Genomic DNA, 20,699 nt, shown 5'->3' with positions numbered 1-20,699 from the left:
GGGGCGACCCACCTAAGTTTTCTATTGATAATTTCGATACTTGGCAATTTGAGTTCCGCTCTCATGTTTGTAGTGCCTCCAATGAATTATGGAGAATCATCTTGGAGGGCTTCAAGCCATACAACCCCGACAAGTTGACTAGAAGAGAAGCGGTTGATAGTCAACTCAACAACACGGCCTTGCACATGATTCAAACTAGTGTGGGGACAAAGGAATTGCATCGTGTCCAGAACTACACCACCGCCAAGGAAGCTTGGGATGGTTTGACCGCTAGTTGCATTGGAAGTGAGAGCACAAGGAGGAACAAGTATAATGCTCTTAAGAATAAAGCCGAAGGGTTCATGAGGCTACCGGATGAAGATCATGAAGACATGTATGGAAGACTTCTCACCGTTGCCGATGCCTTCCGGCTTATTGGTGCCACCCACATCAATGACTCTTGGATCAAGGAGAAGTACATTGAATGCATGATGCCATTTGTACCCATTGATGTCAAGACTCTTGTGGGGAGGGAATGCTATTCCTCTCTCACCTCTCAACAAGTCATGCACGAGATGCAAGCTCTCAAGGTGCTTGAGGAAACCTCTCATGATTCTCGCAATCGTGCTCTTGGGATGGCAAAAGGTACCAACCTTGCCTTGGTGGTCAACTCCGTTGAAGAAGTGATTCCTCAAGAATCTTATAGGGCATCTTGGAGTATGTCCTATCCGGAAGATTTGCAATGCCACTACCATGATCACATGGCCTTCCATGCAAAATCCTTTTGGGTTGATCCCTCCAAGGCCAAGGAAGACAACATCAAGAGGAACAACAAAAGTGGGTTCACTAGCTTTGGTCCAAAGACAAGATCATGCTACAATTGTGATGACAAGCGCCACTTCATTGCCGAATGCCCCTATGAGAATAGAGAGCTTCATAATGGGAGGCTCATTCCCAAGGACAAGAGCAAAGACTCAAAGGGCAAATATTCAAAGCCCCTCAACAAGAAGTTCTACAACAACAAGATCAAGAAGGGCAAGAGGCCCTCAAGAGTTGTGCTAGTAACAAGGGAAGAATATTCATCCGATAAAGTTGAAAGTTCTAGTGGTGATGAAGATGAAGAAAGCTCAAAGGAATTGGCCGCCATCGTCACCACCAACATACCCTCTTCATCTCTCTTTGAATCTCCCAATGAGAACCCTCATATCAAGAATGCACATTGCTTCATGGCAAGGTCCTCCTTGGACACACCTATTGTGCTATCAACTCAAGAAGAGTATACCTCCGGAGATGATGATGTTGATGATGAAGAAGATGCAACCTCTAATGGATTGGTCGCTCTTGCCTCCCTCTCCACTAACTCTTCATCACCAAGTGAATCCCCCAATGAGGTCATTCATGTGGAGGAAGAAAGTTGCCTTATGGCTAAATCTTCCGAGGTATCATCTCCTAACCCCTCTATGCCTAACATTGCTAATGATCTAGGGGTTGACCCCGCTAGTCTAAAAGTGAAACAAGAGATGCTAGAGTTTGATGAGTTCATTAGTAACCTACAAGGTAACACTAAAAGCATGTTTCAAGCCTCATGGTTCGTATAGCTCAACAAAGTGATATGCTTGAGAAAAAGGGTCAAATAGAGAGAGAAGACTCTCTTGAAATCCATGCCCTTAAAAATGCTCTTGAGGAAAGTCAAGAAACTATAGCTTCTCTTGAGGAGAGGCTAGAAACTCTTGAAGAGCCTCAAGATAAAATTAACAAGCTCACTAAAGCTAGAGATCTTGCTAGAGCTAAGACTAAAGTGCTTATAAAGGAAAAGGCCAAATTTGGTGTTGATCATGAGAAACTTGTGAAGGATCTAGATGAACTAGACAAGGCTCACAAAGCCTTGAAGAGTGAATACTCTCTCCTCTCCGAGTCTTATGAGCAACTTCAAATTAGGCTTGCTTCATATGACATACCTAGTACCTCTACTCCTTCATGTGATCATGCAAATATAATTGAGGAAAATGCTAGGTTGAAAGATGAACTTGCTAGGACCTCCTCTCCCCAAAGTAAACTTTCCTTGGATGATCTTTTGAGTAAGCAAAGGTCAAACAATGGGAAGGAGGGACTTGGTTTTAATACCAAGGCTAAAAAGGCAAACAAGAAAAAGACCAAGCCCGCACATGAGAAAGCTAATGGTGAACCCCGAAAGGGCAACACCATTAATGATGATGGTGCGGGAATAGATAACCCTCACTATGTTCTCTTTAAAGATTATTATGGTGATGTCTATGCTAAATATGTTGGTCCCTATGATGGTTATGTTGCTTGGTCTATTTGGGTTCCAAAGACCCTTGTTGCTAACAAAAGAGGACCCATTGAAAAATGGGTACCTAAATCCAAGAATTGATCTCATGTAGGACTATGCCACCGGAGGTTCAAAATGGGTACTTGATAGTGGATGTACAAGTCATATGACCGGCGGCAAGAACCTCGTCAAGGAGTTGAGGCCCAACATAAATGATATCACCGTCTCCTTTGGCGATAATTCTACATCCGAGGTATTGGGTTTTGGCAAGGTTGTGGTTGCACACAACATTACTCTTGTGGATGTCATGCTTGTCAAAACCCTTGGTTACAATTTGCTTTCCGTTTCCGCCCTTGGCAAGATGGGTTTCGCCGTCTTTATTGATAATGATATTGTGGTCCTCTTGTGGAGCAAGACTCTAAAAGTCGCTTTCGTTGGGTATCGCGAACACAACTTGTATGTGGTGGATTTTTCGGGGACCACCACGACAAGTGCGATGTGCCTATTCGGAAAGGCGGACGTGGGTTGGTTGTGGCATCGCCGCCTAGCCCATGTCAACATGAGAACTTTGCAAAGTCTTCACAAGGGGAACCATATTGTGGGACTAATGGAAAATGTGTCTTTTGCCAAAGATCGTGTTTGTAGGGCTTGTGTTGAAGGCAAAATGCATGACTCTCCGCATCCAAGCAAGACCATCATCTCTTCCAAGAGGATCTTGGAGCTCCTTCATGTGGATCTCTTTGGTCCCGTTACTCATGCAAGTCTTGGTGCGAAGAAACATTGCTTGGTGATTGTCGATGACTACTCAAGATACACTTGGGTCTACTTTCTCAAGACGAAAGATGAGACTCAACAAATATTCATTGACTTTGCTACCGAGGTGCAACGCCAACACAACCTCCTCATTATGGCAATAAGAAGTGACAACGGCTCCGAGTTCAAGAACTACACACTCAATGATTTTCTTAGTGATGAGGGGATTCGTCATCAATATTCCGCTGCTTACACCCCTCAACAAAATGGTGTTGCGGAGAGGAAGAACCGGACTCTTATGGATATGGCAAGGTCTATGATGGCGGAATATAAATCCCGCTATAACTTTTGGGCCGAAGCCATCTCCACCGCTTGTCACTCCTCCAACCGGCTCTATCTCCGCAAGGGCTTGAACAAGACTCCATATGAAATACTCACCGGGAACAAGCCTAATATCTCATACTTCAAGGTGTTCGGGTGTAAGTGTTTCTACAAAATCAAAGGAGTTCGTTTATCTAAATTCGCTCCTAAAGCTTTGGAGGGTATATTTGTTGGTTACGGTGCCGAGTCTCACACTTATAGAATCTTTGATAAAGCCTCCGGGATTATCATTGAATCTTGTAGTGTGAGGTTCGAAGAAAATGGTGGCTCCCAAGTGGGGCAAGTTGATGTTTGTGCAGGTGATGAAATACCTCAAGATGCCATAGTAAGAATGGGTGTGGGATTTTTCCGCCCCGTTGAGGGACACGGTGTGGCGTCTCGGGAAGGACTATGCTCTACCACGGTGGAGCCCTCATCTTCTCAACATCAACAAACCCCATCAAGTGAAGCAAATGATGCACCAACCCAAGAACAAGAACAAAACCCTCCCTCTAGTGTGCAAGATCAAGGACAAGATCAAGGACAAGATCAAGGTCATGATCAACCAAGAATTCATGATGGTTCCGACGAGTATCCATTTGATATTTGCTCCGCACCAAATGATGTCCAAGATCAAGCACATGATGTTGAGCACTCACAAGAGATTGTAGTTGCTCAAGTTGAAGGTCAAGACGGGGACCCAAAAGATCAAGTTGATCAAGTGATACCTCCAAGGCCAAGAAGAACCAAGGAGGAGATCGAGGCCCGTCGTCTAGCAAGAAGAGAAAGGAACCTTGAGCTTCGTGATCACACTCATGATAAGGTTCTTGGTGATATAAGGGCAAAGGTTTCCACAAGAAGGCAATTGGCTAATTTTAGCAACCATCATGCTTATATCTCCTTAGTGGAACCCAAGAAAGTATTTGAAGCCCTTGAAAATTCGGATTGGTTGGAAGCTATGCACGAAGAACTCAACAACTTCAAGCGCAACAAAGTGTGGACATTAGTAGAGAAGCCAAAGGGGTGCCGCAATGTTATTGGCACTAAATGGATATTCAAGAACAAGCAAGATGAGTTTGGAAATATTGTGAGGAACAAGGCAAGATTGGTGGCTCAAGGGTTCTCTCAAGTTGAGGAAATTGACTTTGGAGAAACCTATGCTCCCGTGGCTCGTCTTGAGTCCATCCGTATCCTTCTTGCTTATGCATCGCATCATAACTTCAAGTTACAACAAATGGATGTGAAAAGTGCATTTCTTAATGGTCCTATACATGAAGAGGTTTATGTTAAGCAACCCCGGGTTCGAGGATCTCAACTTCCCTAACCATGTCTACAAGCTCGATAAAGCTCTTTATGGTCTCAAACAAGCTCCTAGAGCTTGGTATGAGCACCTTAAGGAATTATTGGTAGACCGTGGGTTTGATGTTGGGCTAATCGATCCCACTCTTTTTACTAAGAGGGTCAATGGGGAGCTTTTCGTTTGCCAATTATATGTTGATGATATTATCTTTGGCTCTACTAACAAAGCTTTCAATGATGAATTCTCAAAGCTTATGACCGATAGGTTTGAGATGTCTATGATGGGAGAGATGAAGTTCTTCCTTGGTTTTGAGATCAAGCAATTGAGAGGAGGAACCTTCATCAACCAAGCAAAATATCTCCAAGACATGCTCAAGAGGTTCAAGATGACCGAGATGAAAGGTGTTGCCACTCCTATGGTTACCAAATGTCATCTTGCACTTGATCCCAATGGTAAAGAGGTGGATCAAAAGGTATATCGCTCCATGATTGGATCCTTGCTTTACCTTTGTGCATCTAGACCGGACATAGTGTTGAGTGTTGGTGTGTGTGCAAGGTATCAAGCTTCTCCTAAGGAGAGCCACATGATAGCTCTCAAGAGAATCTTTCGATATTTGGTTGATACCCCAAGATATGGTATTTGGTACCCCAAAGGCTCAAGTTTTATTCTCAATGGGTACACCGATGCGGATTGGGCGGGAGACAAGGATGATAGGAAATCAACCTCCGGGGCTTGCCAATTTCTTGGTAGGTCCTTGGTGTGTTGGTCATCTAAGAAGCAAAATTGTATATCTCTCTCCACCGCCGAAGCCGAATATGTTGCCGCCGCAAGTGGATGCACTCAATTGTTATGGATGAGGCAAACTTTAAAGGAATACGGTGTCATTTGTGACAAAGTGCCTCTATTATGTGACAATGAAAGTGCTATCAAGATTGCCTATAATCCGGTGCAACATTCAAGAACGAAGCGTATTGAGATCCGGAATCATTTCATTAGGGATCATGTTGCCCGTGGTGATATTGAGCTCATCTATGTTCCTACCAAAGATCAACTTGCCGATATATTCACGAAGCCTCTTGATGAAGCAAGGTTCACTTATTTGAGGAATGAGCTAAATATCATCGATTCAAGGAGTATAGCTTGACCATCTTGCAAACACACCTTCGTCTCAAAACTTTATTTGGTTTAGATGTGGGCATGGAGATAGGGGGAGTGCGGTTTAAATTATTGAGCTATCCCTCCCCCCATAATGCCAACATTAAGAAATCATTCCCTTTATATCATATGTTGATATGTGAGCTTCAATGATGAGTAGTGGCTTGGACCCAAGATATATCTTCGCGGTGCCATGCCACAACACTCATATATGGTGGCCTAGGCCACCACACTCTTCTTCGTGAAGAGTTGGAGTTGTTTGGATTTGCATTGGATTTTATTGACAATCTCCATGTTCTTATGGGAAATCACTCTAGTTTGGCCTTATTTGCTCATATCTTGCAAACTTGAGTGACCATGTACCATTAACAGTTTGTATCTTCTAAAACCTAAGCCTACTCTCTCCTATAAGCCATTTCCATCTTGCTCATTTGTCATGTTTGGTAAAAACTTGGAGTTTGAGGTTTTTCGGTCGGATGATCTTGGTTCCTCCATCTTATTGGTAAATTTGCACCTTATATGTGACGTGATACATTATTGCATCGCATATGGGTCATGCAAATAACCAACGAAAGATGGGCCGGATTCACGGCGATTCTGGAATTTTCCAGAACCCCGGATAATCCGGCCCCAGGAGACCCCGGAAAATCCGGCCCGGCCGGATTATCCGCCCTAAGCTAGGGCCGGATTATCCGGCACAGGCGATCTTGAAAGGGTTGAGGTCGAGGCCGCGGGGGGGGGGGGGGCAAAAGGTTCACACCACCCCCCACGCGCCTCTCTCTCCTCTTTCTCCTCTCAAGATCGCCGGACCTCCTCCTCGCCGGAGACGCTCCGTCCGCCCCCTCTCGGAGTTCTTGGGTGGATCGGGTGCATCTCCTACCTAGCTACCTTCTCCTCCAAGCGGTTTCCACAATGGATGTGGGTATGATTCACAATCTCTAACCCTAGATGTTGTGTTTTATATGTGCTATTTTCTTGGTGGAATTGGTGTCTAGTTGTTCCAAATCTCGTGTAGTGTACTCCTCTTGCATGCTATGTGGCCGATCTAGTCTTAGACAAGCTTTTGATTGGAAAACTGCAACTTTCGCAGGGCCGGATTATCCGGCCTGGCCGGATTATCCGCCCCCTGGGGACCCCGGATTATCCGGCCTGGAGCTTCATCGCCGCTGCAGTTTTTGCTTCAATCTATCATGTCTAGATGTGTACCGACTTATAGCATGTTTTTCGAGTATATTACTGTATCTTACATGACTTATGAGCATTACCTTCTCTTTGCTACCCGCCTTTGCTTCTCACAGGTGGTGCTTCTCGGGGTGGTCGGAGACGCTCAAGGCATGATCGATCTAGTGACGAGTTTGCACCCAATGCACCTCGCAAGTCCGTCACTTCAAGGCGGAAGAACAAGGAAGTGAGGGAGAACTACAAGGCCATGGACCCAGTCTCTTATTCCGCTATCCGCATGAAGAACTGGTATGAAGATGTTCCAAGGGATGAAGAGATAGAGGGCAGGAGATACTGGTGCATGGAGCAGGAGTTCATCTACAAGGATGTCTATGAGCCCATGAAGAATCTGAGACCCATGTAAGCTATCGATGTGGACATTCTGGCGGTCAACAATCACTTTGAAGATGCAATCTGGGTAGCTGGAAGGCTGGGCTTGCATGATATCATGAAGATTCAATGTGACTATAGCCCAGATTTGGTGAAGCAATTCTTTGCCACTTTGGCAATCAAGAAAGATGAGGAACGCACTATGGAATGGATGACTGGCTCCACTCACTGCAGTGCCACTCTGCGCCGATTTGCTGGTATTCTTGGAGTTCCTGTTGATGAGGGTCGTCGCCTTCATGGACCACAACAGACAGATAAGAATGCTCTTGTGCATCTCTATACCTCAGCGGGAAAAGTTGGTTTTACTAAGGGGCTGCTTCCCATTTACAGTCAGTTGCTCCGGTTCTTTCGGGCAACCATTTGCCCAAGTGGTGGTAACAATGATGCTCTCCGGGGAGCCCTTGTGGACCTTATGCACCTCAGCTATAAGTGTGCTCGTGAGACTAATGAGGAACGGGACTACTCTCTTGATATCATGGACTTTATCTTCCATGAGATCCATGATGCCATGGTCTCCCGGACCACCATACCCTATGCACCCTACATTCAGCTTCTCATCAACAACTCTGTGGCTGTGAGTGGTGAAGACTTGAGTGGGTATCCTTATGTGAAGCACCATGTCAAGAAAGCCTACAAGCTTAAGCCAGTCTCTTCAGCTGTACCTGCACCTGACACTTTCATGGGTGATGCTCGTTCTAGTGGTTTTGCTCCTGCTCATCATCCTGATGTCCCGGCTATGAGGAAGCAAGTGAGCCGGCTTAGTTGGTTTCAGCGTCACATCCTGTGCATGAACATTGAGATCCATAAGGAGAACTATGCAGCTAGCCGAGAGCGTTCTGAGATTAAGCATACTCAGGCGGTTATTCTACACAAGCTCAGTGGTGATCAAGGTCCCCCGCCTCAGCCTCCAGCTCACCAGGGTTACAGTGGATGGCACTCGCACGAGTTCCATGGAGTGATCTTGATGATTGCCTTCAAAGGTCCAACATCTCTCGCCGCTCTCAGGATGCATCGACAACGATGAGGAAGAAGAGGAAGCAGCATACCAGTCCGATGATGAAGAAGCCTCCGAGTGATTCCCATGGGACGTGTAGCATCGCGCTTGTCCCCTTTTTGGCGTCTCGATGCCAAAGGGGGAGAAATGTTCTATTAGGATTCTCGGGGATTTGCATGGTTTGGGCACAAGCATATGCGTTTATCATTCTTATATTGCTTGTGTTCCCTCTTATTTGAACTATTTGGTTTGTTTGTGTGCCGTTCAAAACTATGTGCTATGTGGTGTGAGACATTGTTATGGTTTTCGGATTTCTATTTGTTGAGATCAAGGATATTACATTATGTGTGATGCTATATCTCCGCATTATATATCTACACATGGGTATGATTTCTTGCATCCTATCTCAACTTCATATGTGTCAATGTCTATTGTTAGAGCTCATGTTGGATATCTCTTGTGTTGAGGCACCATACTCCTATGTGTTGTGTATTTGTATTCAAATGCAAATTACTTATATGCACACATGTAGGGGGAGTGCCTCTATGTTTTGCCATCATGCTTGTCTCTATAGTGATTCCCTTGCAAATCCGTATATTGTCATCAAACACCAAAAAGGGGGAGATTGAAAGGACATCTCTCACATTATGTTTTGTGTGTTTGATGTCAATATATGTGATACACTAATGTTTGTTTAAGTGGTACAGGGTTTACATAGATTCATATTTATGTGTGTTGGATTTGGTCGGTCTGTCAAAAGTTAACAGCAAAAGATGGCCAGGCCGGATAATCCGGGCCGGATATTGTTGAAATATCCGGCCCCCTGATTTTGGCTAAGTCTTCGAGGGAAAAGCAGCGCAGTATGGGGGCCGGACATTTGCCCGGATATTGTCTCGGTATTGTACCAGGGCCGGAATATCCGGGCCGGATATTTTGGAAATATCCGGCCCCCCCGATTTTGGCTAAGGACTGGAAGAAAAGCTTCTCTGGCATAGAGCCGGACATTTGGCCGGATAAAGTCACTGTTTTGTCCCGTAGGCCAGATTATCTGGGGGGGCCGGATTATCCGGCCCTTACTTAGGCTGGAATATCCGGCCCCCCGGAAGCTGCAACGGCTCATTTTTGAGAGGGGGTATAAATACCCCCCTTCTTCTACCTTGGTTGCTTGCTCAATCATTACACAAGAAATCTGCCAAGCCACCTCCATTAGAGCCACCTCAAGAAACTCAAGATTTGCAAGATCTCCTTCCTCCCCCAACCAAAGCTCTTGATCTTTGGAGATTCGAAGGAGAAGACACCGATCTACATCCTCACCGAAGCGTTCTTCATTTCCCCCTCTCTTGTTTGAGGGATCTCATGCTAGTGTTCCTATTTGGTTCCCTAGTTAATTTGTGTTGATGTATTGTTGTTGATTGTTGTGTTGTAACAGATTTGGGAGCCTCCAATTTGGTTGTGGATGTGTGCCCCAAGAACCTTGTAAAGGCCCGGTTTCCGCCTCGAGGAAATCCCTTAGTGGAAGTGGGCTAGGCCTTCGTGGCGTTGCTCACCGGAGATCTGAGTGAAGCCTTCGTGGCTGTTGGTTTGGCTTTCGTAGCAACCACACTACTCCAAACGTAGACGTACCTTCTTGCAAAGGAAGGGAACTACGGGAATCATCTCCGTGTCATCGCGTGCTCCACTCTCGGTTACCTCTATCCTATTCTATCTCTATATTGCTTAACTATATCTTGCTTAGTTGTTTGCCTTGTCATATAGGTAAATTCACTTAGTTGCATATCTAGAGAATTTACCATTTGCGTCAAGCCTAAATTTAAAAAGAACTAAAAATTGGTTAGCACCTATTCACCCCCCCCTCTAGGTGCGGCATACGATCCTTTCACCGGCTCAATTCATATCCTGGCTCCGCCACTGCACATACTCATATTATGTTGTGAGGCACACGCGAAGAGCCATCGGCGCGTGTTCGTCCCTTCGAAAGGAACGTCTTTCTCCATTACGCGGCCATGGATGCGGCAATTCGGAGCATCATTGTATGCGAGCCCATCGTACGAGCATCGATGTAGTCCACCTCCGGTATTGCATCGGCCAAATGACCATTTTAATGCTAAATGCTTGGCTCAATCGACAAAAAAACAACTATATCTGCGGCCAAGGGAACTCACATCGCCGAGCCACGACTCCTTGGACGTCTCACCGTCATTTCAGCTAGGCATTTTCCGACGATGGTGGCACATATGCAGGGTCGACGCAAATGAGTTTTCTAGACCACGTGGTGGCGGACAAAAGTGGCAACTGCTTTCGAACGAGGGCGCGATCGGCAACCAAAGCGGGAGAACGACACCAATGAGATGTAGACAGATCAATAAACTGTTGGCGTGGTGGAAAGGGGTCGCGGCGTCGACGATTTTATGGGCGATTTTGTGTGAGGAGACGAGTGAGGCTGGGTTGCTGGTGAGTGGAGCAGGTTCGCCTCTTTCTAACGTGTCACGTGTGCCGATGCTCACTAACATGTCTCTATGTGTCGGGGCCGGTGCGGGGTTGCTGGAGGGGCACTGGTATGGTTGTTTCCTTTTGAGCTTCATCGGAACCTCTTTATTTTTATTTTTGAGGGAGAAAGAAAAGACGTCGGTACCAATACCATGCGGTCTCCGTGCTTTCAGCCCATGTCTGAATACGGCCTAACTCTCCTTCCTGTTGGCCCACTTCCCAGCTCGGCAACTCCCTGCTCACGAGGCAGCATTTAGGATTCTGTTTTTCTTGGAAAGCCCATTACCGATGCAGCGTCGCTCGCTGCCTCCCTGGAGAACCAGAGGCAAGCCCACCAGCATCTCGTCGCCGCCCGACGCCGTCGCTCCCTCTCCGTCGCCGCCGGTGACACCACCCTCCGGCCGCCGCCAGCACGCCACCCTCCGGCCACCGATATTCCTCCCCGCCCCGAACCTTCCAGGTCCCCGCCGCCCGGCGCCTCCCCTTCCCTTCCCCGCTCCCCCCGAACCCTAGCGCCAGCCGGGAGAGAAGAAGGCCGGCGGCGCCCCACGCCTCCCATTCCCTTCCGGCACTGCTCGCCAACCACTTTGGTGCTTCGGAGATGGGTCGCGGGGTTCTTCTCCCCCACGCGAGGAGGCTGATGCCGCTCCTGCGGCCGACGGGCTTCTCCACGTCCGCCTCCGTCGCTTCGACGCGCGAGCCGCTCCACGTCTGCGTCGTCGGCAGCGGCCCCGCCGGATTCTACACGGCGGAAAAGGTGCGGGTCTTCGGTTCCCTTGGTCTGGCCCCTCTTTGGGGGCTGGTTTCTTCGCTATTCATGTCTGTTCTTCCCTTCATGGTGACAGTGATAGAGCGTTTCAGTGCTTTCTTCTGCACTAGCATTTTTCCCCCTGATTCCAGTTCTATGAAAATCTGAATGCTAAGGTGCTGTCATAGTCGTGGAATTGTGTATTTTAATAGCGATGATTGTCAAATGTGCTGTAATCTGGAACCTATAGCTGTATAGTAAAAGCTCAAAACCTAAACCATGCTTGGGCAACAATGCATCTGTAGTCGCTCCTGAGATCATAGAAGCAGTGCTGAAGAAAAATAAGTTTCTTGTAATGTACCCCAATAGGTAGCAACAATAGACAAGCGTGACATATTTGCAGAAATAGTGAGTTTAGTCGCAATAGAAAGGAATGCTATTTTCCTTGTATATGTTGCAACAATACAAAGAAGGTGAAGATGGTTAGGCAAACATTCGTGAGAAGTTTTTCTTGGGAGTTACCTACTTATTTCTGCATCATTTCCATGCTTACATCGACTCTTCCTTTGGTTGATTAAGCAGATGCTAAAGGGTCACGAAGGAGCACAAGTCGATATTATTGACAGACTGCCTACACCGTTTGGCTTAGTTCGTTCTGGAGTGGCTCCAGATCATCCAGAAACAAAGGTGAGCATTTCATTTTGTTGTCTTACTGTGAAATTCAAGTCCAGTAAATTTGTATGTACCAGCAGCTGCTACCATAACTGCAATGAATTCTGACACACGTTTTGTTTAGAGCTGGTGTGCTACTTCATACTTCTGCAGTTTCTTGTACAGTATTATTTAGAGAAGTAAATTATTGATTACACCAACATCGATACTAGTTACTTTGTCAGCTCATGGTTTTATTTTCCCTCTCAATCTGCATAAATATTATAGCACTAAAGAAATTCCATAGAAGATTAAGTTTTCCATATACTTTCAACAGATTGTGGTAAACCAATTTTCTCGTGTAGCTGCGAATGCCCGCTGCTCATTCTTTGGGAATGTAACGCTTGGAAGTGATGTATCTCTATCAGAGCTGCGGAAGACATATGACGTTGTAAGCAGATAACCATTGATCTTTAATTTATGCCAATTAGCTATTTTCTGTTACCATGGCTTGACAAAGTTCTTTATTGATAGAGTGCTTTTTTTGAACTGTTATTGATAGAGTGCTGATGTAGTATGCCCTCCTTAACAGGTCGTTCTTGCTTATGGTGCAGAAAGTGATAGATCATTTGGCATTCCTGGGGAGGTACAACTAATTTATTTGCTTCCTTCTATTTTATTCCACATTTTAGCTTTAGTAATGGTTCATCATGAATACCATATAAGAGTAGCGTGCATTTGGTAGCTACAATGATATTATCGCCATAATAAAGAAACTACAAAAATTACTCACCTAAGATACTTGCATATGGAACACAGAATTGGTATCATCAGAAGAAAACACAAATTATGCACAGATGCTGGAACACTGTTATGTACTACTGACATAGCATCTGGTGTGCAAACTTGTGTAGTGTTATTGTTATCATTTTTTATGTTTCGCTTTCTTCGTTTTCTTTTGGTTGTCCTATTCCTCATATCGTCTTTGTATCTAGGACCTCAGGGGAATACATTCAGCTCGAGAGTTTGTATGGTGGTATAATGGGCATCCAGACATGTGTAACTTGGCTCCTGACTTGAAAAACACAGATTCTGCTGTGGTCCTTGGACAGGTATCTGAATTTAGTCCTATGAAATGAATCAGTAGATAAACTTTGAACAGTATATCAACATTTTTGGTCAACAGAGGTGTTTAATAGTTTGCATTCTAAACTTGAAACTAAAATACGTCAGACTCATAATTCAGTTATAAATTGAGAGATTGCTATTGATCCAATATTTCAGTTAACCTTGAAGTATTGTGTCTTGTGTGGCTATAGAAGATATTAAAACATTACCAGCTCCTTCGATAAAGCAATTATGTTTGAGTTTTCTGAACTCTCTGTATAGAGAAGTTCATACTTTACTGTGTTTATGTTCCTTCTTTGGAACTAATTACTGTCCCGACAAAACAATTTGTTTCTGCAACTTTTTTAAGTGATGTCCTCATGTGAAAACGTGATGTAGCACACCATGGTTTGCCAAATTATTATTTCTATCTCTTTTTGTAATGTCTATTTGCTTTTGTGTTGTTCACTCCATCAAGGGAAATGTTGCTCTTGATGTTGCCCGTATTCTTCTTCGGTGCACAACCGAGTTGGCTTCCACAGACATTGCTGGTTATGCTTTGGATGCTCTCCGTAGCAGCACAATAAGGTATCCATACCTTTTCATTTGAACACTTTCTTTTGTTTGTGAGCTCTTATGAATGTTAGGATGATAAAAAAAGTTCTTGTGTTGCTATTGTTGGTTCATGTAAAGGAAGGTTTTCTTGGTTGGACGACGAGGCCCCGTACAGGCAGCTTGCACAGCAAAGGAACTACGTGAAATATTAGGTATGTTCTTGTTGCAAAGTTTATCAGCCTTTTTAGATTCATATTGGCTTATTTGATTGCTCATATTAGATTCAAAAACTGATGTCATGTAGGTTTGAAAAATGTCCATGTTTGTATCAAGGAAGCTGATCTTGTGACCTCACCTGCAGATAAGGTTTGAGCAGTAAATTACCGCAGTAGTTGTATATTTGTAATGGCTGAGCTGGCATCTATGGCTTTATATTTGAATATAACTAGTTCAGCTTCTGAAAACTGCCGGATTTGGGATCAGAATGCATGCTGTACGTGGCTGTTAAGCAACACAGAGGACGGGTTAAGCCCATTGGGTTGAGGAATAACCATTTAAAATCAATAAACTTGTCAAACCCCTTTTATTTTATGCGAACATTAGAAATCAGGAAACACATGGAACCATAATAGGTTGGCATAGTGTGATTCTGGTGAAAGTTGACAACTTAACTGATTGATCCTGTTGAGAAGTATCAGCATTATTTGCAAATGTTTTGATCCCTGTTCTGGTTATGCGATGAGAATGACACTGGCCGACAAGTGTTCAATCCTATGCCATTTTTGCAGCTCTTGGTTGTAAATTGTAATAGTTACAAACCAATCACTTACTAATATCTGAATCACTGCTACAAAACTTCTTACTTGTAATTTGTTGACATCATCCTGTAAATTTACTCTGACGTTCCGTTCACATTCCCATATTTGGTCATCTTGCCTGTGATAGAAGAAAGCCTATCTTGTTGCAGGAGGAGATGAGGAATAGTAGGATTAAAAGGAGAGTCCACGAGCTGCTATCAAAAGCTGCTACCGTGCATCAGGAAAAGAGCAATGATGATAGAAAGGAGCTTCACTTTGTCTTTTTTAGGAAACCTACCAGATTTCTCCCTTCAGAAGATGGAACCACAGTTGGTGCTGTGGAACTTGAAAAGACTCTTCTAAAAGGTTATATGTCAGGAGTCTACTCGATTATTTATTTTCTTGCACATCTTTTTGACAATTACTTTTTGTTGGTAATATAGATGATGGAATAACTGGAAAACAAGTGGCAGTCGGAACTGGTGAGTTTGAAGATCTGAAATGTGGGTGAGTCCTTTAGACAATGGTTTCCTGTTTTTTGATGACCAGTTAAATCTTGGTTCCTAAGGTCTATCTTTTTGTCAGACTGGTTTTGAAGAGTATTGGTTACAAATCCTTGCCAATAGAAGGTTTACCCTTTGACAAATACAGAGGTGCATGTTATTGCCTTTGTTTAATTCCTTGGAGCTTAGACTTTGTTTACTTCTTTTTTTATCCATAAAGAATATTTTCAATTATACTTGTAATGATCGTCTGTTCATTGCAGGAGTTGTCCCAAATTTGAGGGGCAGAATTCTGAGCAATGAATCAGAGACTGCCACGGTGGAAGCAGGACTGTACGTGGTAGGATGGTTGAAGAGAGGACCAACTGGGATTGTTGCTACGAATCTCCATTGTGCCGAGGAAACAGTATGTACCCTATGCTCCTCCATTTATTAAAGGGAAGCAGTACTCACATTGTTATTATTATTTCCTATCGTTGTGCTGCAAAAGATTTTCAAGCACCCAATTGATATGACTTATATCCTGTAGTGACTGGGGAGTAGTTTTGGTTGGTTCTCGTCTGTGACAACATCAGAAAATATCTCCTGAAGTAGCCTAATTCCATGGGATCCCGCAATTTATTCAGTGGCATACCAATATACCATCTTATACACATTTAATACGGAAGTTATCATGTTTGTGTGCAGTGTACATTGTTGTGGAATGGCTTGGCTATTATTGATTCTGAACTCTAATAGTTACTTATCATGTACATTACGTAGATCGAACAGATTTCGTGTGAAATTATCAATTGATCTCTTTCAGGTTTAGAATTGTACACTGTTTCATTTCTTGGGTGTTTGATAATAATTTGAAGGACAACACTAGGCGTCTGCCAGCTGATTCTAGGGGAGAATCAGCTGGCTACTCGACCATCCGATCCACTTAAGTGGTAAATCTGGCATTTACAATCGTCCCAACAAAAAAAAAAAACAAGCGCAAGAATCTCTTAGCGCGTATTCAACAATTTCTTCACTTAATTATCTTTGGTATGTTTTTAGTTCCAACTGAGATCTAACTTGTGGATCAAGTTAGTTGTCCTATGTGAAGAACTAGCCTGTACTCGTTTAATCAATCAAACAATCCTTATTCAACATATATCTAGCCTCAGCACCTCTCTTCCATGTCATGGACAAGCCATGTCGTCAAATTGTTGAGGCGAATGCCTTATCCCAGTCTTCAGACCTCTGCTTTACCTAAATTATCTCATTGTGGATATAGGTCAGTAACACATTGGTGGAACCGCTTAAAGATATTTTGCTATCTTGGTTGTTTTTTATTACTCCAGAAAATGATAAACATTCAAGTAATTACTGAAGAATAAATAGTTAAAGATTATCTGGGGATTATCAAAATGGTCACATATGAAATTTTCCCACTAAAAGTTTACTTCCTATTGCTGAAAAAAATCTAAAACAAAACACGCAGACACGAGCCAACTAGGGGACCACCGCCCCATCAGCCTCATCCACTTGGTGGCAAAGCTGTTCGCCAAGGTGCTCTCGCCCCGGCTTGCTCCCAAGCTAACTGACATGGTGAGCCGGAACCAGAACACATTCATTGTGGGATGAACCCTCCATGATAATTTCGTCTTGGTCAAACAGTCGGCTGAGGCTGCTGCACCAGTTGGGCGATCCAAGGGTTCTGCTCAAGCTCGACCTGGCAAAGGCATTTGATTCCATCTCCGGGCCTTTCCTTTTTGAGGTCCTACGCCAATATGGATTTAGCCACAGGTTCCTGGAGTGGATTGCCATCCTACTCTCGTCAGCTAGCACATGAGTACTCATCAACGGAGAGCCAGGGCCTCCCATCTGGCATCGGAGAGGACTACGCCAAGGTGACCCCTTCTCCCCGCAGTTGTTCGTGCTAGCTGTCGACGTCCTCGGACGGCTGGATCAAACGCTACCCACCTCGGAGTCTTGCAGCAGCTACACCGCTCGCGGATGATCCCAGCCATCTCCCTGTATGCCGATGATGTGGTGCTCTTCTGCCACCCATCACCTAGCGACGTTGCCGCCGTAAGAGGAATCCTCCCGATGTTCAGCGATGCCTCCGGCCTCCAGGTTAACTACACAAAAAGCTCGGCTACACTGGTGTGCTGAGACAACGAGGTGGCAGCGCCTGTCATTGCACAGCTTGGATGCCCAATTATGGACCTGCCATTCAAGTACCTGGGCATTCCTCTCACAATCAGAAGGCCAACTGCGGCGCAGCTACAACCTGTCGTCGATCGCATTGTTGGACAGCTGCCAGCCTGGAAGGCCAAGCTCATGAACAAACCAGGCTGCCTCGCCTTCGTCAAGTCAGTCCTTGGCGCCATCCCTCTGCACCAACTATTGGTCTATGCACCACCAAAAAAATCCCTCAAACAGATCGCTAAGATTCGGAGAGGTTTTCTTTGTGCTGGAAGAGCAGACGCCAATGGAGGGCACTGCCATGTCAACTGGAATCGTGTCTGCCGCCCCGTCACCCATGGAGGCTGGGTGTCCAAGACCTTGAGCGTGCAGGCCTGGCACTACGGCTAAGATGGCTCTGGTACTCTCGGACGGACAGCAACAGAGCCCGGAGCGGACTGGACCTGCAATTTTCCTGCGATGAGCATGCCCTGGTTCTTCGCCTCGACATCCATGAAGGTTGGGAACGACACCAAGGCCCTCTTCTGGGAGGATCCTTGGATAAACTGCCGCTCAGTCAGCGAGTTGGCGCCACAGCTCTACAGCTGCATCTCCAAAAGGAGACGCAGGGCCATGACAGTGGCAGCAGGCCCAAACAGCAACAGCTGGGCTAGGGATATTGGGCGTCATTGGCATCACTGAGGTTGGGCAATACTTGCAACTTTGGCTTGCAATCCAGAACATTGCCCTCAACGACGAGCTGGACCAACTACTTTGGAAGTGGACTGCCGACGGTACCTATTCAGCCCATTCTGCATACCTGGGAACCTTCCATGGATCCATGATGCGCTACTCCTGGAAGTTGATATGGAAAACATGGGCGCCGCCGCGAGTCAAATTCTTCCACTGGCTCGCAAACTTGGATAGATGATGGACCACGGAACGCCTCGCAAGACATGGCCTGCAACATCACACACGCTTCCCTCTCTTCGACCAGGTCCCAGAAACAATGCGCCACCTGATGCTCGAATGTCCTTTCACCAGGAAAGCTTGGCATGAAGTGCTTGCATGGCTCAGAATGACAGCAAGAGCACCAAATAGGAAAGACACCCTCATGGACTGGTGGCTGCAAGCCAAACAGCAAACCTCCAAGAAGCTTCGCAAAGGCCTCGCCTCTGCCATGTTGCTCACCCCCTGGATGATATGGAAACATCGAAACGACTGCATATTCCAGGGTACCCAGCCTTCTGTCTGCTCCCCCGTCTCCAGGATCAAGGAAGAGGCCAGACTTTGGGCATGGGCAGGCGCCAACGGGCTTCGAGTAGTCTTGCCATCCACCTGGGATGTGCACTAAGTTAGCTTCCTTCATGCTGTAACCCACCTCTTAGGAGGTTTGTAACAAAACTCTACCTTTTCAATGAAATGAAACGCAAAGGTCACTTGCGTTTTCTCGAAAAAAAAACTTGTAGATGTACATGGTGGCAAGAAGTGTGAGCCTGCAAAATTTGGGCCAACCTTATATCCATTTGCATGCTTTAAAATATTTAATTTGGATATTATTATAGTTGCTTTATTAGACCTTCCCCCCTTTTTTTTGCATATCATACAAATGGGCATATTTTTGGCCTAAGGGCTGAAGATTCTGACCGAATTCTTATTCTAAGAATTTGTCAGGTTGTTCCAAAACTTGGATTTATTTCCGAAGTTAGAACTTCTCAGTTTTAACCATTGTATCGTATGACATAATTTGAAGCTATAATTTTAATATTGCCAAATACGTTGCTAGTTTTCTCACGTTTGTTTCCAGTGTGAGATGTGTAGCAGCTTATTTGGCAACACAACAATCAGAAGTTGGTTTTTGAGACTTTCGTATGCTCTGTATGTTGTGTTGAAATTATTTGTTGATTAACAGGTGGCTAGCATACTTGAAGATGAAAAGAAGGGCGTGCTCGTGGCCTCATCCGATTCGAAAAGGCAAGGGCGGAGGGGACTACTTGAGATTCTAGAACAAAAGAATACCCGCTATGTGCCCTTCCATGACTGGGAGAAGATCGATTCTAAAGAGAAGACAGCAGGCCAGCTGAAGAACAAGCCTAGAGAGAAGATCACAGCCTGGGATGAGCTCCTGAAAGCTGCAAAGGAGGGATAATTGAAGAGCAGGTTCTTCGACAATTTTGGTACCTGGCATAGACATGTTTAAGAGATTGTTAGCCATGTATAATAAAGATAATAAAGCAAGCAAATTTTCATCTGAGCGTTAGAACATACCACTACAGCAGAGCTTTGCAACTGTAGAGACGCAACAGTTTGCCATATCATAACATGGCATTGCAATGGTGGTGAGTGGTGACATAAGGTACACATTGTTCTAGTACATGCAAATCAACTCCCTAGGCACATTCTCACTATAAAAAATTTCATGGAAGAGTTTCAGGAGTTGTCTGCGGCAGGTTTCTATTACAGTTGGGTATCTGGGGCAATGTAATCACGGAGGGCAAGTATGCCTATCTCTACTGCCGGTACTACGTCCTTGCCAAGAACTACCATAGACCGGTCTTTCTTTGAAATAGTCCTCTCACGCATATTCCTTTACTACCAAAGTAATGCATATCCGGGGTGACTGACCTTTTCAACTTACTTCTTTTCCTTGCTATCTATCAAAAAGCCAATACCGACGCTCGCTTATCAGCTTACCAGTTCAACAGCCAATTCCTTAGAGTATGCCTATTTCAAGCACTGGTATAGAGCTAGCAAGATAAGGGAAAGATAATCAAGAAGGTTCTCCAGTAGGATGATTCTTGATGCAAGAGATTGCACTATTTAGGTAGGAACTATTCTTTTGCAAAGAGCTTATTGAACTCCAAACATTATCTTCTTTTTAGATTGTTATAATAACCCGCAAATTAGATAGGGGCGTAGCCAATAGAAAATTCCCTTTATCTGATCCTTTAAATCAATTCCCTTCATCCCTGTCATTTCTTGGCCATCTATCTGATAGTTCGTAACAGCTGGGGAGAACAGTTCATTCATTGGTTAGATTCAGGTCGCTTAGTTAGGTAGGTCGCTTAGTTAGGTATTTGAATCAGCTGGAACGATGTCTCGGAGCTCTTCAAGAGGTTTCAGTTCTGCGGGGACTTGGAGGTCTTCGTTTGGGAGGATTACATTTTTTCCCAATTCCTAGCTCTGCTAGTATTTCAGTTGGTGCGTAAGAGCATCTCCAGTCGCGTCCTGTAATAACCCAGAACATAGGAACAA

At 44.9% G+C, this 20,699-nt stretch overlaps 1 protein-coding gene across 2 annotated transcripts; it reads left to right on the top strand.

The window, feature by feature from the left end:
- The first annotated feature begins 11,214 nt into the window (after nt 1-11,214).
- LOC127296073 (NADPH:adrenodoxin oxidoreductase, mitochondrial) lies at nt 11,215-19,893 on the top strand. Of its 2 annotated transcripts, XM_051326109.1 has the most exons (13): nt 11,215-11,686; nt 12,260-12,364; nt 12,666-12,779; nt 12,921-12,974; nt 13,324-13,440; nt 13,914-14,023; nt 14,129-14,202; nt 14,295-14,356; nt 14,958-15,153; nt 15,231-15,294; nt 15,373-15,440; nt 15,554-15,696; nt 19,357-19,893. In XM_051326109.1, exons 1-13 carry the CDS (start codon nt 11,531-11,533, stop codon nt 19,591-19,593), a joined length of 1,500 nt encoding a protein of 499 aa, XP_051182069.1. In that variant the 5' UTR covers nt 11,215-11,530; the 3' UTR covers nt 19,594-19,893. The 2 variants fall into 2 exon arrangements, with proteins under 2 accessions (XP_051182069.1, XP_051182073.1); XM_051326113.1 differs by lacking the exon at nt 11,215-11,686 and having other exon boundaries at nt 12,694-12,779; nt 13,332-13,440.
- Nucleotides 19,894-20,699: the final 806 nt, after the last annotated feature.

This window comes from Lolium perenne, chromosome 1 (genome assembly GCF_019359855.2).
Source record: "Lolium perenne isolate Kyuss_39 chromosome 1, Kyuss_2.0, whole genome shotgun sequence".
NCBI lineage: Eukaryota > Viridiplantae > Streptophyta > Magnoliopsida > Poales > Poaceae > Lolium > Lolium perenne.
This window is presented reverse-complemented; position numbering and strand designations above follow the sequence as displayed.